This window comes from Hakea prostrata, chromosome 4 (assembly GCF_041222555.1).
Source record: "Hakea prostrata isolate BN-2017 chromosome 4, UWA_Hpros_2, whole genome shotgun sequence".
Classification (NCBI taxonomy): Eukaryota; Viridiplantae; Streptophyta; class Magnoliopsida; order Proteales; family Proteaceae; genus Hakea; species Hakea prostrata.
The window spans coordinates 48,995,161-49,011,359 of NC_142603.1; the positions used below are offsets into that span (position 1 = coordinate 48,995,161).

The 16,199-nt window shown below is 40.2% G+C and overlaps 1 protein-coding gene and 1 pseudogene across 2 annotated transcripts; one reads left to right on the top strand and one right to left on the bottom strand.

The window, feature by feature from the left end:
• Positions 1-6,284, bottom strand: LOC149019310 (pentatricopeptide repeat-containing protein At3g26782, mitochondrial pseudogene; annotated as a pseudogene). The gene is made up of 3 exons (XR_016173044.1): positions 2,979-6,284; positions 1,512-1,773; positions 1-560 (listed from the first exon to the last, which is right to left on the bottom strand). The product of XR_016173044.1 is annotated as a pentatricopeptide repeat-containing protein At3g26782, mitochondrial pseudogene (transcript).
• Positions 6,285-9,955: 3,671 nt separating this feature from the next.
• LOC149019311 (FT-interacting protein 1-like) lies at positions 9,956-13,663 on the top strand. The gene is made up of 2 exons (XM_089153338.1): positions 9,956-10,457; positions 10,733-13,663. The coding sequence occupies exon 2, from the start codon at positions 11,053-11,055 to the stop codon at positions 13,447-13,449; it is 2,397 nt and encodes a 798-aa protein (XP_089009464.1). The 5' UTR covers positions 9,956-10,457; positions 10,733-11,052; the 3' UTR covers positions 13,450-13,663.
• Positions 13,664-16,199: the final 2,536 nt, after the last annotated feature.

A 16,199-nucleotide genomic window follows, 5' to 3' on the forward strand; every position in this document is an offset into this window, starting at 1 on the left:
AAAAGTGTTATATGACAGCACTTTCAATAAATGCCGCGATAAAGTAGTATATAACTGCATATATATGATGATACTTTAAGATAAACGCTGTAACAAATGGTGACAAAATGATATACACCGGTGTTTTAAAAAAATGCCAGTATATATTAACATACAACGGCATTTTTTGGGAAATGCCGCTATAAGTTAACATCCAGCGGGGTTTTATTTGAAAACACCATTGTATCCTTACCCAAAGTGCCGCTGTAGGCCCGTTTTCTTGTAGTGGGTGTGTTCTGAAATAAGCAAGTCAGAAGAAGTACCATCTGTTTGGAAATCTTATGAAGTGTAACCAACATTTGAGTTTATACTGCTGAGTGCCAAAGGTTGGCATATATCCTTGCAAGCCAAAATCCCAACCGGACCTCATCTTTTATGTTTGATGTCAGTGCATTCAATGACAATGTCAAAGGAAAACTGTGAACATAAAAAGTTGACTCTGCAAAGTGTATTGGCAAACCATCGTGAGGAAAGAGCATGTCAACCCAGAGATAGCAATGAGAGTCAACAGGCCCCCGATCCTGCACAGAATCTTAAATATCAGATCAACCATATAAATTGGCGCGAACTACACATATACACCCTGGAGTTGCAAACTGTTATGCCTACTACCCCCTTCAATTTTTTTTTATTACAAATGTCCCTCTAGTTTTTTGAACTTTATACCATCATACCCCCATGGTCTGATAAACAGGGTTAGTCTGCAATGTCCAAGTTAAATATGAACATAAAATTGTAGATCCAGACATGTAGGACTATGGTAGATACAAAATTTGAAACACCAAAGGAATGATGGTAAGTAAAGGAGAATATATATATATAATAAAAACACTAAACGGGATAGTACGGGTAATAGTTCGCAACTCTAGGGATGTATAAGTAATTTGCTCTATACATTATTGTCTAAATACCAAAAAAAATCTTGGCAACACATGGAACACAGCATTAAAACTGGTCTGCAAGATAGATTGGATATATAAATAGCACAGGAAATCTGTGTCTAGATTGGATACATAGATAGCACAGGAAATTTGTGTCCCTCCTTATAGGAGTTCAGGCTATTTTCCATTGGGCTAATTATATATAATGGCTTATATGGTAGATGACTTTAAAGACCAACACTATGAACCTAATTGGCATGTGAAATTTTAATAATTTTCTTTTACTCAACTAGCATTCAAGTACTTGCAAAAACCCAAAAGTATAGTGGTTTAAGTGCTTGAGTTTTATTAGCAATTGGTCCTGAAGTTTAAGACTGTTGTCATCAATGAGTTCTCATGTAAAAATGCTGCCCAATAGCATTGAAAACTCTATCTTATAAATAGACCTTCGGTCTTCTAATGAGAATTCTAACCACCAAAGTGTTCAGGACCATAAAAACTTAAATAAATCAGAATTAAACACTGAAGGAAGAAACAGATGATAGGGTGATTAAAGAAGAGTTGAAAGAGCACTAAAGGCATAGTACTTACAACTTAAATAGTAACAGAAGGCTGGTACTTATCAGGCAATGCAGCTCACATAGCAGGTCTTACAAAAAGATAGCATTGCTGCTCATGATGTCAATGGTGGTTCCACTCTTCTGTCCACTGGTGAGGAATCAACCCGAATTTGGTAAAACCTCCAGATGAGTCTCGGAAATGGTATTGGACCAAATTTTCTTGCATCATGCATTTCCCTGCCCACTTCCATTAGTGGTCTAATCCTGACTCTGGGGATGGGTGCTTCATAATGCTGAAACAAATTTGTGTAGAATTTTGAGATGAAAAGTCATAAATGTCTATGCTGTGTAGGAAATGCAATACATGCATCATGGTTCTCCATGACATGAAAAGATTAGTTAACAGTACACATGCATATAGATTCACACAAAATAAAGCAAAAGTAAATCCAATTGCCATCCTTTCAGCATTAATATCCCCAAAAGCAGATATGCAGAGTGTCAGGATCCCGATGCTTTTGGTTGCAAATTTCTCCTTTACGACCAGATTGTTCAATTACAATGGAAGCAATCAGCCGTAGAAAATGAGGAATAACAGCAAAAGAATAATAGAAATGGATTATTCTTGTTATAACATAAACTACACTGAACACGACTCACCACAGCTAGCACCCTACAAGACACTAAATCACCCTTACACTAACAACCACCGAGAGTCTTCCTCTTCCCTATGAGCAGAGCTTTTCCTTTCTGATACTCAGTTCTTCTCCTCCCCTCCTTTCATCCCCCTAACCCCTCATATAACCAAAACAAATCCTAAGCCACCCCTTTACACGTAGGCCACAGTCCCTGCAGAAGTTCAGACCTACTGATATGTCTAAGGTGTGGCTGCCCCCCAGATGAAAATATGCCACCTGTCCATGTCCCTTTTTTGTTGCTTCATATATCCAATTGGTTATGATCATCTATGATCCCCCACCATTTACTGTGGTGTACACCTGGGACTTTAGGGACTCATACAAAGTAATCCTAAATGAAGATATAAACTTGCACTAACATCCACCGAGAGTCTTCCACTCCCCTACAAGCACAGATCGTCCTCTCCAATACTAATTCTTCTCCTTCCCACCTCTCATCTCCCTAACTCCTAATATAACCAAATCAAATCCTAATTAACCCCTTTACATGCAGGCCACATACCCTGCAGTGCTTAGACCTACTGATATGTCTAAGGTGTGGACCCGCTAAGGAACTATGCCACCTGTACATATCCCTCTTTAAGCTGCTTTATACACTGGTTATGATCCCCCGTGATCCCCTACCATTTACCATGGCATGCACCTGAGACTTTAGGGACTTATCACAAAGTAATCCTTATTGAAGATACAAATTTGCATCAATAACTGAATGCCCAAGGTCATCGGGTTGACTATTCTCATTTCATTGCTTTAAACAGAAAGAATAATTGCATAATCCTACTATATAAGGCTTCAGTTACCTGTTTATAGAGATGACTCCAGCTCAATGTTGTCATCCAGACAAACTGGAAAAACATTTCTCTTTTAATGAATTCATGTTACCAGTAATCTCCACAAGAGCAGCGCCCATCTATGAAATGATGGAAACGGTTAGCATCTCTGACAATGATCTCCCTCCTCACAATCTTCGAAATATACTTCGTCACAGTATGACAGTCGTTACACACACGAAGATTCTTCGTGATCCTTATCAAGCTCCCAGATGGGGTATTTATTAGTGCAAATGCAATTGCTAGTCTCTCACTGTGGCCCCACAGAAGCCTCACTTTCACATGCTCTTCAATGTCCAGAATGACACAACTAGTGTCTGGCATGTAACCTAAAGCCTCTATCTGTCTTCTCAAATTCTCCAACATGTGAGAAATTTCTACCCAACAGGGATGAGAATCATCCCTAGCAAAAAATGTATGGACTTGATTTCCTATTTTGGTCAAGCTGCATCCAGGAGTTTTCCTCAGTCCTTTCTTCCTCATAAGATCTCTTACATAATCTACTTCACGCCACCTCCCTCCTTCAGCATATATATTTGATAACAAAATGTAAATTCCAGGGTTCATAGCATCTAAACTAAGCAATTTATCTGCAGTTCGGATACCCATGGCAATGTTCTTATGTGTTCGGCATCCACTAAGTAAAGACTCGAGGACAAGATTGCCTGGTTCAAATGGCATTTGTTTAATCAAGACTTCAGCTTCTTCAAGACGGCCTGCTCTACTGAGAAGATCCACTAAGCAAGCATAGTGCTTTTCTCTCGGCAAAATGCCATAGTCTGTGGACATGCTCTGGAACAGATGCATCCCCTCTCTTACCATTCCTGAGTGGCTACAAGCAGAAAGAAGAGAAATGAAGGTAGTTTCGTTTGGCTGGACCTTCTCCTCTTTCATCTGATTAAAGACTCTAATAGCTTGGTAACCCATACCATGTATACCATAACCAGTTATCATAGAATTACACAGGGCAACATCATTTTGTATGCAGCCGTTGATGAATAATTGCTCTGCAGAGTTTATATATCCGCACTTGGCATACATATCAATGAAGGCTGTGATGTTAACTACATCAAACACAATTCCATGCCGTAACATATAGGCGTGAACACTCTTTCCTGTCTTCAGAGATCCCAGATGGGCACAAGCATGGATCAAACCAACGGCAGTGAATGAATTTGCAGCAACTCCCTCCTCTTGCATTTGGCTAAATAATTTCAGTGCATCCTCTGCATGACCATTTTGTGCCAGCCCTACCAACAATGCTGTCCATGAGATCACATTCCTCTCCTTCATCCTATTAAAAACAGAATATGCTAGTTTTAAATCACCACATTTAGCATAAAGATCGACAATTGCAGTCGACACAATGAGATTCATTTGAAAGCCTCTTCTAAAAGCACAACCATGAAGGATTTTTCCACCCTCGAGACAATCTATCTGAGAACAGATCTGAAGGAGGCTAAGAATTGTAGCTGAGTCAAATACAATGCCATTCGATGTGAAATTACGAAAGAGCTCAAAAGATTCAAAGATTAATCCATTCTGCACGTATCCTGATAGCATGGCATTCCATGAAACCAAAGTCCTTGAGGGCATCCTATCAAACACCTTCCTAGAACTTTCAGCGTCACCAACTTTACCATACATATCAACCAAAGAAGTAAGAACCAAAACATCACCATTCAACCCCAACCCAATCACAAATGCATGAACACATTTCCCGAGTTCTGAGTTCTTAATTCCTCCAAACACCTGGATCAAGTTTGAAACAGTTACTGCAGTTGGTATAATCCCAGAAACCCACATCTTGAAAAACAATTCAAATGCATCATATGGGAAACCAGACTGCACATAACCTCCAATCATTGAGTTCCAACAAACAACGTCTTTATGGGGCATTTCATTGAACACATTTCGAGCTTCCTCAATTTTCCCATACTTCACCATGAAGACTATCGCCGAACTCCCAAAGAAGCAATTATTTAACAAACCATTATTCTTGGCGTCTACCATTATTCTATTACCCATTTCAAAATCCGACAAACATGTACAAGCCTTGAGTGCTAAAGTAGAGGTGCAACCATTGGTCTTCAAATCAAAGGATTTAATCATCCGATACAACTCAAGGGTTTCTATGAAACACTCATTCTTAAGATACCCATTCATCATGGCATTCCATAGGAAGACCGTCGGGTTACATATTTGATCGAACACTTTGCGGGCATCTCTCAAAATGCCGAGGTTAGAATAAGCAACCACAAGTCTGGTAGCAACAAATTCATCCGATGAAAGAGAGTTGATAATAAGCTGGGCGTGGACTTCTTTGACAGATAAAAGACTTCCGGAGCATTCACGCAAGTAGGATAGCAGTAGTTGCATGATGGGTATCGATTCACCGAATCTAAACTTGAACTTGAACAGGGTATCCTCATTTGCAGATGCGATGGTGGTGAAGAACAGCGATGAGTAGGCGGGTGTCTTCCGTATTTTATTGGGTTTGGGAATTATAAATCGATAGGTAGTCAGAAATGGATAAGGCATGAAGACGAGGTGGGAAGCAAAAATTTCTGGGTTTTAAACGCAGAAGCCATCGACCCCATGAAGGCCAGCGATTGTCATCTGTCCACCTTGTTTCAAATAGATAAAAACACATTAAAGAAGCTACAGATGGAGGCAATCAGAAGCTCAAAGATCAGTCATTTGTATCGATGGAGAAAATACAACTGATTTTTTTTTTTCCCACCAAAACATACATGATTTGATGGGAAGGTAGAATCTCTGGACCAACTCACAGAGGGGTCCAAACATTTTACTAAATTTTTTTCTTTCAAATATATTACACCACTGTTCCGTCCGCTGCTCCTTCCGCCGCTGTGAGCCTGCCGTTGGTTGTCGGACACTCAACTCCGGCAACCAATATGTATCGGAGAAGAAGAAAGAGAAATAAAGCTGCTACCATACTTGACTCTCTGATCTCTGCCTCGGATTTCGTCAACCCTTCTGATGATGACCAATCGAAAAAGCCTGCAATTCCTGATTGTTACTTTGCGAATGAAGATTCTAAAGCTCCTAAAATTTCTGCTCCTCCCTATGGTGCTGCTGCTACCACCAGAGCCCCAGACAGCCGATTAGTAGAGGTAATTGGTTCTCGTTCCATTGACGTTCTGTCACCGAATTTCCCAAAGGAAGATAGTTTGAACAACCTGACCTCAAAAGTTACTTCGCCCAGAGCCTCCTGCAACCTCCCGACGGCTACTCTCTCACTTCCCCTAACCCGATTTTACGAATTAGGGTGTCAATTCGGTACCGAAACCGTTTATCTGTAAACCGCACCGTTTAAAACCGTACCGTACCATACTGTTTCAAATTCGGTACTGTATGTACCGAAAACCATTTTTTGAATTCAGTGGTACAGTTATGGTATGAGGATCCATACCGTTGGTATATATCGCATACCATACCGCAAAACCAAATAAGAAAACTGAATTTCATACCGTATTTGGGTTATTTGTGTAATTTTCTTTTTCAACTTATAACCCTAATATTTAGTTTTAACCTTTAGTTCCATGCAATTTAGAGTTTCATTTTGTTTATTGGGCTCCAATTGTCACAAGCTTGGTGGTACACTTGTACTTATGTATCTCTAATTCTCTATTAATGGTTGCTGAGCTTTCTCAAGTACTTTGTTTGATGGATTTTACACTCCTAGGCAAAGCCTCACTTGACAAAGTTGATTCTAGGTTAAGGCAAAAGCCCAGCTAGCCCAACCTAGTTTTATTGCAACCTTAAAAATGCAAAATTACTGGAGAACTGGAGGTAATGGGAGGGTGTCAGTCCTGGAGAAGATAAAAATCCGGGAGAAAGCTTATCAAGCTAACTTAGTTCTTTGACTCCTCTTTTCCGTTTCACATCTGCATGGTGCCATTCAAGCTTATCAAGCTGACTTAGTTCTTTGACTCCTCTTTTCCGTTTCACATCTGCATGGTGCCATTCTACAGATATGAAACGGCATGGTACCATTTTATGCAGATGTGAAACAGTATGGTGCCATTTAAAATTATAAAGGCTCATACGGAAAGTGAAACGGCACCATATGTCGTTTTGCAGGTGTTTGAAATGGTACCATGCCATTTTGTAGGTGTTTGAAAAAGCACGCATATCATTTTAAAATTTAAAGGGGTTTTAGTACATTTAGTTAAACGACACCTTGCTGTTTTAAAATTTAAAGGGGTTGGGGGTACATTTAGTGAAATGACACCATGCCGTTTTACAAATTGTCCCCTTTATAATTTAAAACGGCATGGTGCCGTTTCAAAGACCTGCAAAGTGACACCATGCCATTTCGTTATTGTGATAACAATAATGAAACGGTATGGTGCCATTTTGCAAGATTATTGTAACAACTAATACCACAAAAGATCCTTTATCCACCCTGGTGTATATATATATACTCATTGTTGTAATTACACATGAAATCAAGGGTCATGAATTTCCCTCGTCTTTATGGTGAAAATGATTACCCTCGAACCAAAAAATAAAAATATATAGTAATTACCCTAGCATACCCCAAATTTTTGCTTCCATCCCTAAGTTATCTTCTAAGGTTGATGCACCCCTTGACTTATCCAATTTATCCATCTGACCTCATATTAACTAATACCAATAGTCCTAGTTAATTTTTATTTATCCATTTTTAATATTATCCCCACATTCTAAGTTCAAATACACTACCCATGAATCATATCTCCTAAACATGTGAGAACTTTCAATTGAAAGAGGGCTACAAAGTACAAACTGAGAAGAAAAGGAAGGGAGAAAGCTTATAAAGCTGACATTAGTTCTTCAATTCCTCTTTTCTATTATCCTTGTTGTATCTAAGGAACATGAAGCTTTAAGGGTACTCTTATTTTTCCAAAAATTTTAACTTGCATTTAATTGTGATTTTTGTCACCCTATACGATCTCTGACTGATTAATCAGATAGCTCAGAGGGTGGCATTAACATTAGAAAATAACTCAAGAGATGATGCTGAAAATTTTCCCGAATTTCAGTGTGGACAGCACATAAATCTTGTATAAGAAGTGTGGAATAAAACCCAGATGCCAGGCTGAACTTGATTTGCATAAGAAAATAAATCTAAGTCCGTTGGCTTTTCCCTTTTTCTTCTTTCCTCGCTATTTTTTGAAATTCCTTGTCATCTTATGAGAATCTTGGCTTTGTTCTCTTATCAAAAGCAAAAGGCCATGGAGAAAGTGAAATTGGATTCGTACTCTGCCCACTTTCTTCATTGGCTTTGCATATATATGCTAGTTGTGAACCAGCAACCATGCATCCATGAACTGTTAGATATGGCTGCTTCTGCTTTCCGGTGCTTTAAAGAACACTTTCTTTTCCACCAAAAAAGCAAAGGGGGAATTTTTCACTTTGTTCTCCAAACTTTTGTCCAAGATATTTCACTGCAAGTTCAATAATCCAGTTAATTCCAGTTAATTCCAGGAAAAATGAAGATATGGTTCACCATTAGTAAAAGTTTTAAACTTTAAATAGGTTTACAAGCAAAACTGGTGCACAGAACTAAACAAACAGCAAAAGGGGAGGGTTCTTCCAATCTCAGTCATATAGGAATATGTTCTCCTCCAAGATTCACCATTGCCCAAGTGGGTATTCTGTTCATGCACATCCAATAAATTCAGGCAGCTTCAAGCTTAGACCAAATTACTTGGTTTTGGTGGATCCCCAATTTGATCTGGCAAAGCACCACCATGGCGATCCCTCCATCTGCAATGATTCCTACCATTCGACGTGCATCCATCATGGAAGCTAGCTAGAAACAAGCAACTTCTAGATCAAACTATTTACTGTGAATCCCATTGGATAAATCACAGTGACAATTGTAACAGCCTGGGTTCTTTACCTATATATATTGGTGCCTAAGCAGTTTCCAATCCAAGACACAGAGATCCCTAAGTGAGGCTTCCAGACTAATTGGGTCACTTTTAATTCTCAAATTACATTAACAAGTGATAAGCATCATTCAACCTGAGAGCAGCTGTAGGTATACTAAGTTAAATTGCCTTTGAACAGTGTTGTTCAATTTCCACTGAGCATGCATCGAATAAAGCAAGCTAACAATGACTTTATAGCTTTTCCATCCAAAGAACAAGAATGTTGGACTGCTTAAAAGGAACCCTTATGACCTCCAGTTTTCTTCTACATGCTCTTAATTTTAAAAAGTAATATTCTCTAGCACTAATTAGCTTGAAGTACATGCATCAATCAGCTCTATAATATTTATCAATCAAATTATGCCAGAATCAATCATATGCCAAATGTCACCAAAGTTAAATCCCTCCCACTCCCAAGTTTGAACCCAGACTCCATAGATAGAATATGCGTCCAGCAATTGCCAAAGATAGAATGCTGTGAGAATGCCACTTACTAGCCCCAAGGATTTCAAGCATTCAAAGGCAGCCACCATGTTACAGAAGGGTTTGTGTGGAATTTCATCATTCGTTGCAGAAAGGTGGGCTAAGTAATAGATAATAGTTAAAGGGGAGAGGAGGGGGGGGGGGAGAGAGAGAGAGAGAGAGAGAGCAAAGCAAAAGCATCTTTGGCAAGCTCACAACCCCTAAGCTTTTGGCTTGACTTTACTTTTCTGCCACCTTCAATTCTGCTTTAATCTTTATTTTTCAGTTTCTTTTTTCCACTTGCTTTCCTTCGCATTGGTTTCACTGCCCAAAGAGAAAGATATGTCAATGAAACACAGAGGCCCAAAGTCAAGTATTCTTAAACAGTAAGGATATTGTCCAGTTCATAGTGAAAGTATAAAGAAGCATGTGCCACTGAAATCTAAAAAGACCCATTTTGTTTTCTTACCCTTTATCACCTTTATCTAATTAGAAATCTGGGGGCCAACTCATTTGTTTTCTTTCTACTAATGAGTCTACCCACCCCACCTTGAAGCTTTTATATGACGCTTCATATATGCCTCTTTCCTTGCCTTTCCTCTTAGCCCCTCCTTTGGGTGAATAAGCGTTCTATGAAAGCATTCTTTTTTCCTATCCTACCAAACCAGAACCTTCCTTCAGCTTTTGCTTTCCTACCTGGGATACTTTTGATTCAGACTAGAGTTCCAAGAGGGGCCACTTCCTCGCAGCTTCTCACAGCAGTGAACCAAGGAGAAAAGAGACTATGAAGCTGGCAGTGGCGGTGGTGAAGACAAATGATCTTAGGCCCAAAGACAGTGAAGGACCCTCCAGTTCATTTGTAAACGTTGACTTTCACAACCTAAAAACCAGAAGCCCTACCATCCACAAAAATCTCAAACCTGTCAGGAACCAAAACCTCCTCTTCAACTTGAATGACCCCAACAGCCTTCATCATCATATCATTGAGGTCTACTTGTACAATGAGAGAAAATTGTTGGCTGGTGACAATTTCCTCGTTAAGGTATGGATTCTTCACCCAAATATAATTACAAAATTTTTGCAACACTTCAAATTAGAAAGGACGTGGTTCTTCTCATCCATCAAAGGTGATATTGGCCTAACATTTACATTTCACCTGCATCTGAATCCGAATTTTCCCAACATATCATCAACCTTCCACATCACCATTTCCTGCTTCTGATAATCCTACCACATCACCATTTCCTGCTTCAGATAATCCTACCACACCACCATTTCCTGTCTCTGATAATCCTACAACCATTCTTACTACTACAGATACTTCAGCAACTTCTGGTACTGGGGCATTACTAGTAGCAGCAACCCTGCAAGTCCTTCTGTCCTCCATAGCTGCAGTTGTCAGTACTCTTAAGGCTACTGCAGCGAATGAATGCTCTACCAACGCAGTTACTGAAATTACAGGTCTACTCCACCTCGAGTAACCGAAACGCTGCCAATACCACTACAGCTGCAAAAGAGACAAGAGAGACACAAGGGGTCAATTAAAGTTGAAGTTGAGACAACACACACACAAGCAGCAAGCTTCCTAGCAACACAGAACAGTGGTTGAGAGATTGCTCATAGGTGTACCAGAAACCATGCAGCAGGTCAACCCACAGGCCCATCCTAGCAACCAAGAGGACTACAAATTGAAGGACACTAACCCCCGCCTAGGAGAGAGATGGCCAAATGGAGGACTACGTGGCACTGGAGGGTGGATGAGTGGAGAAAAATTCACCAGCACATATGACCTTGTAGAGCAGATGTTCTATCTGTATGTTCGAGTGGTCAAAGCCAAAGATCTTCCCCCAAGTTCCATCACTGGAAGTTGTGATCCGTATGCAGAGGTGAAACTTGGCAACTACAAAGGGAAAACAAGGCACCTAGAGAAGAGGACCAACCCTCAGTGGAACCAGGTTTTTGCATTCTCAAAAGATCGAATTCAATCATCAGTTCTGGAGGTGTTTGTCAAGGATAAAGAGATGGTAGGCAGAGATGATTATCTTGGCAAGGTGGTCTTTGACATGAATGAAGTGCCAACTAGGGTGCCACCAGATAGTCCATTGGCACCTCAGTGGTACAGATTGGAGGAACGGCATGGTGAGGGCAAGGTCAAAGGTGAGATCATGCTGGCAGTTTGGATGGGAACACAGGCTGATGAAGCCTTCCCAGATGCCTGGCACGCAGATGCTGCCTCTGTTCATGGAGAGGGTATTTTCAACATCCGATCAAAGGTCTATGTCTCACCTAAATTATGGTACCTAAGGGTGAATGTCATAGAAGCTCAAGATGTACAACCAACAGAGAAAACCCGTCTCCCCGAGGCTTATGTCAAAGCTCAGGTAGGCAACCAGGTTCTTAAAACCAAGATATGCCCTACCCATACCACCAACCCCATGTGGAATGAAGATCTAGTTTTTGTAGCAGCTGAGCCCTTTGAAGAACAGTTGGTGCTTACAGTTGCTGACCGTGTGCACCCATCCAAAGATGACTCACTAGGGACTATAAGTCTGCCACTCAACATATTTGAGAAGCGCCTGGACCACAGACCTGTTCATTCTCGTTGGTTCAACCTAAAGAAATTTGGGTTTGGGATATTGGAAGGAGACAAAAGGAATGAGCTCAAATTTTCAAGTAGTATCCACCTCAGAGTTTGCCTTGAGGGTGGCTACCATGTGCTTGATGAATCAACCATGTACATAAGTGACCAACGCCCTACTGCAAGGCAGCTTTGGAAGCATCCAGTTGGCATATTGGAGGTAGGCATCTTAAGTGCACAAAACCTCCCTCCTATGAAGACAAAGGATGGACGGGGCAGCACAGATGCATACTGCGTAGCAAAATATGGGCAGAAGTGGGTAAGAACCAGAACAATAATTGACAGTTCCAGTCCCAAATGGAACGAGCAATATACATGGGAAGTGTATGACCCATGCACAGTAATCACACTTGGAATTTTTGATAACTGCCACCTAGGTGGCAATGAGAAACCAGCTGGTGGAGGTCCTACAAAAGACTCAAGGATTGGGAAGGTAAGAATTCGACTATCCACCCTTGAAGCAGACCGGATTTACACACACTCACATCCCCTCCTAGTTCTACAGACATCTGGGGTTAAGAAGATGGGGGAGCTCCAATTAGCAGTTCGTTTCACTTGCCTGTCTCTAGCTAACATGATATACCTCTATGGTCATCCACTGTTGCCGAAAATGCATTACCTGCATCCTTTCACAGTGAACCAGGTAGACAGTCTTAGATACCAGGCCATGAACATTGTAGCAACAAGGCTAGGACGGGCAGAGCCACCACTTAGGAGAGAGGTTGTTGAGTACATGTTGGATGTGGATTCTCATATGTGGAGTATGAGAAGAAGCAAAGCGAACTTCTTTCGGATCATGTCGCTACTGTCAGGTTTTATTTCTGTTAGCAGATGGTTAGATGATGTTCGCCACTGGAAGAACCCAATCACAACAGTACTGGTTCATGTTCTGCTCTTGATATTGATCTGTTACCCAGAACTTATACTCCCAACAGTCTTCCTCTACATGTTCCTCATTGGGATATGGAACTACAGGTTCCGCCCAAGGCACCCGCCTCACATGGATACTAGACTTTCATGGGCAGAAGCAGTCCACCCAGATGAGCTAGATGAGGAATTTGACACCTTCCCAACAACTAAGCCCCAAGACGTAGTCCGGCTGAGATATGATCGACTAAGAAGTGTGGCCGGAAGAATTCAGACTGTAGTTGGAGACATGGCAACACAAGGGGAAAGATTTCACTCCCTGCTCAGCTGGAGAGACCCAAGGGCGACCAGCCTCTTCATAGTCTTTTGTCTGGTGGCTGCTGTAGCACTTTACATTACACCATTCAGAATAGTGGCTCTTGTCACAGGCCTAGTCATGCTACGCCATCCTAGATTCCGGAGTAAATTGCCATCCATTCCCAACAATTTCTTCAAGAGACTACCAGCCCGGGTAGACAGCATGCTCTGAGGAGTAAAAACAAACCCATATCAAATCATTGATCCCATTTCTGTGATCTGCTTGCTGGCTACATTGGAATCCTTTCAAGTTTCACTATTATAAATTGTTCTTTCATGTAGATTCACTGGTTTCACATTTCCTGTCGGTGTGCTGTAAAATGTGTGTACATTACTTCTCAAGGCAACAACCATTGCCCCCAGTGTTGAAGCTTCCCAATGAAATATTTGCATCCTTAATTTGGTGTTAAAACGCTCAGAAGGAATGGGCCTTGTCTCCTTTTTTTTTTTAAGAACCAGAGTAGTCGCAGGTAGAGTAAACGATAGTGGTGAATAAAATTCAACATTTCCTGCCGTAACCCTCGATAGAAACGATCAGAATTATCCCCAGAGTACACTAAAACATTTAGCAGATCGAAGGGGCAAACATAACTAAGAACTAATGAAATCAAAACAGAAACCCTGAAAACGATAAGGTTTATTTGAAAAACCAAAAAGACGAGAGTAGAGACCAAGAACCTCATGTTGGTCTGGGATTTACGCTTATTGACCCACGGGCTTCGTAATGTCTTCACCAATAGCAGCGGCAATAGTTGGAATTTGGGAGCCTCAGCGATGTCTTCAGAGGCTTCTATGTTCTATCTCACAAAAGCCACAGGCCCACAAAAATTGTATTTTACGCGTTTTCTTTTGAACAGAAAATGAAAAATGTTTTTGTCAGTCACTCCCAAAATTACAAATATTCATAGTTTAAGATTTTCTGTTAAGTAATGAATAAAACAATTTAAATAATTTAATTTTTATTTAAAATTTAAAATACAAATTACTGGAATGTCTTTTAGATAGTAAAATAACATTATTTTTCTCAATTTAATTCACTAAATGTTCTTACTCTCATGCACTAAATGTTCTTACCATTTTCTTTCTATCCTTTGTGGGTTGAAGCTTGCCACTGTGGACTCGTTGCTGAATTTTTTTTCTTAAGTTAGAAATTTTCGAATCTATCCTGTACTAATGGTAAATCTAGATACCAAAAGACAAATTTGTTGATTTTAAAATCAAAACTCAAATAGAGACAACCTAGGATATAACAAAGAACAATATTTAGTAGATGAAGACAAAGAATAACACGTAGCCACCCCAAACAAAAATCTAGCCAGCTCTCACACTCCCAAAGTTTCCACCAACATTGAACCACAAGTTGCTGCAGGTTGGTTTTTATTTATTATTATTATTATTTTGGCTAAATTTTCTGTAATGCCCAAATGAAAGACTTGGGTTTTCATCTATTTTATATGAGTAGCATTTTTTTTAGTGTTATTTTTTTTCGTTTTGGATCTGAGGTTCATCCTGCTAACTCTTTTTTTTTTTTTTTTTTGTAATAGGAGAATTTTATTAAAACGAAAAATCACGCATACATCCAAACTTCAAAACATCAAACAACAAAAACCAACTAAGAAACAGGGGAGGGATCTGACTGTAAAGGAGAGTATCTTGCGTTAAAGCACCTTCCTTTGCCAAGGAATCAACCGACATATTTGCTTCACGGGGGACATGTGCTAGAGATATAAAGTCAAAATACTGGACCAGCCCAAGGATGTTTGAAATGATAGGATAAATCTTTTAGGGCGCTTCATTAAGCGATTTTTTTAAGATCGCAATCAACACTTGGTTGTCACTTTCGACTTCTACAGTTGTTAAAACAAAATCCTTCGCCTAGATTAAGGCTTGACGCATTGCCATGGCTTCCAAGGTTAGAATATCGTGGCATTGTGAGCCACTCCCAAAGCCAAACAGCATCTTTCCTGAGGAGTCGCGAGCTAAGCCGCCAAATCCCCCTAAGTTTTTTTCCTTGAAAAAAGAGCCATAAACATTTATTTTAATAACAAGAGGGAAAGGCGGGACCCACGTGATATGAAAAGGGCGAATCGACTTGATCTTCTCCTTGTGATTATAAGAGGAGTAGAACTGGAGACCTTTCCATATGTGAAAGCTACGAGACGGCAAGGGCCTAGGGGAAGAGTCATCAAGCTGAGCATGATAATTATTCCAGAGAAGCCAAAGAATCAGTAGACGGTCCAAAACCTGACGTTGCATGTCCTGAGACGACCACGTGGATAGAAGCTGTAGAACGAGATCCTTAACAGCAGTTCCCAACGTCATCCTGGCTAACTTGCGCGCACCACGATTACATCCTCAGGGGAGTTTTTATATAATTAATATAGAAAGGGGCAAAGCGTTGAGAATTTGACCTTCTATGTGGAAGTGTTGGTCTTTTGCCAACTGAACTACCCATCAGGGTTATTCTTTTTTAGTACTACTCATGTTTATTAATAATATCTGTTTAATTTCATTCATGCGTTGAGAATCCGAAGTTTTTTATTGTTATTCGGATTTGATACGAACGGTTTTGCAACTTTGTTGGCTATTTAGCTAGTTTGGGAAAATTCACCAAATGAACTTCTACTGAAAAATACCATGGTCAGAGAACAGAGCAGATTTACTAGAAGCTAGACTCCGGCCAAAAGCGAGGATAGCAGAAGAGTTGTGACTTGTTCTCCAGCAAATGAATTTTCGACAACACTTCTTATCCGTTCTACAATGAATCAGATTGCCCCTACATGTCGGACTAGTGATTTTATGTTCAGAGATTGTGTCTAACAGTGCAGATTCAAATATTTCCGACTTAATGATTTCCGGCAGAGAGTCCACGATGACAAAGTGTAGGAAGAAGACGGGTGAAGGGACTGCATGAGTGAAATG

Bases quoted from the DNA above. Each gene is read 5' to 3' on its own strand.
- LOC149019311 (XM_089153338.1), top strand. From the start codon at position 11,053: ATGCAGCAGGTCAACCCACAGGCCCATCCTAGCAACCAAGAGGACTAC.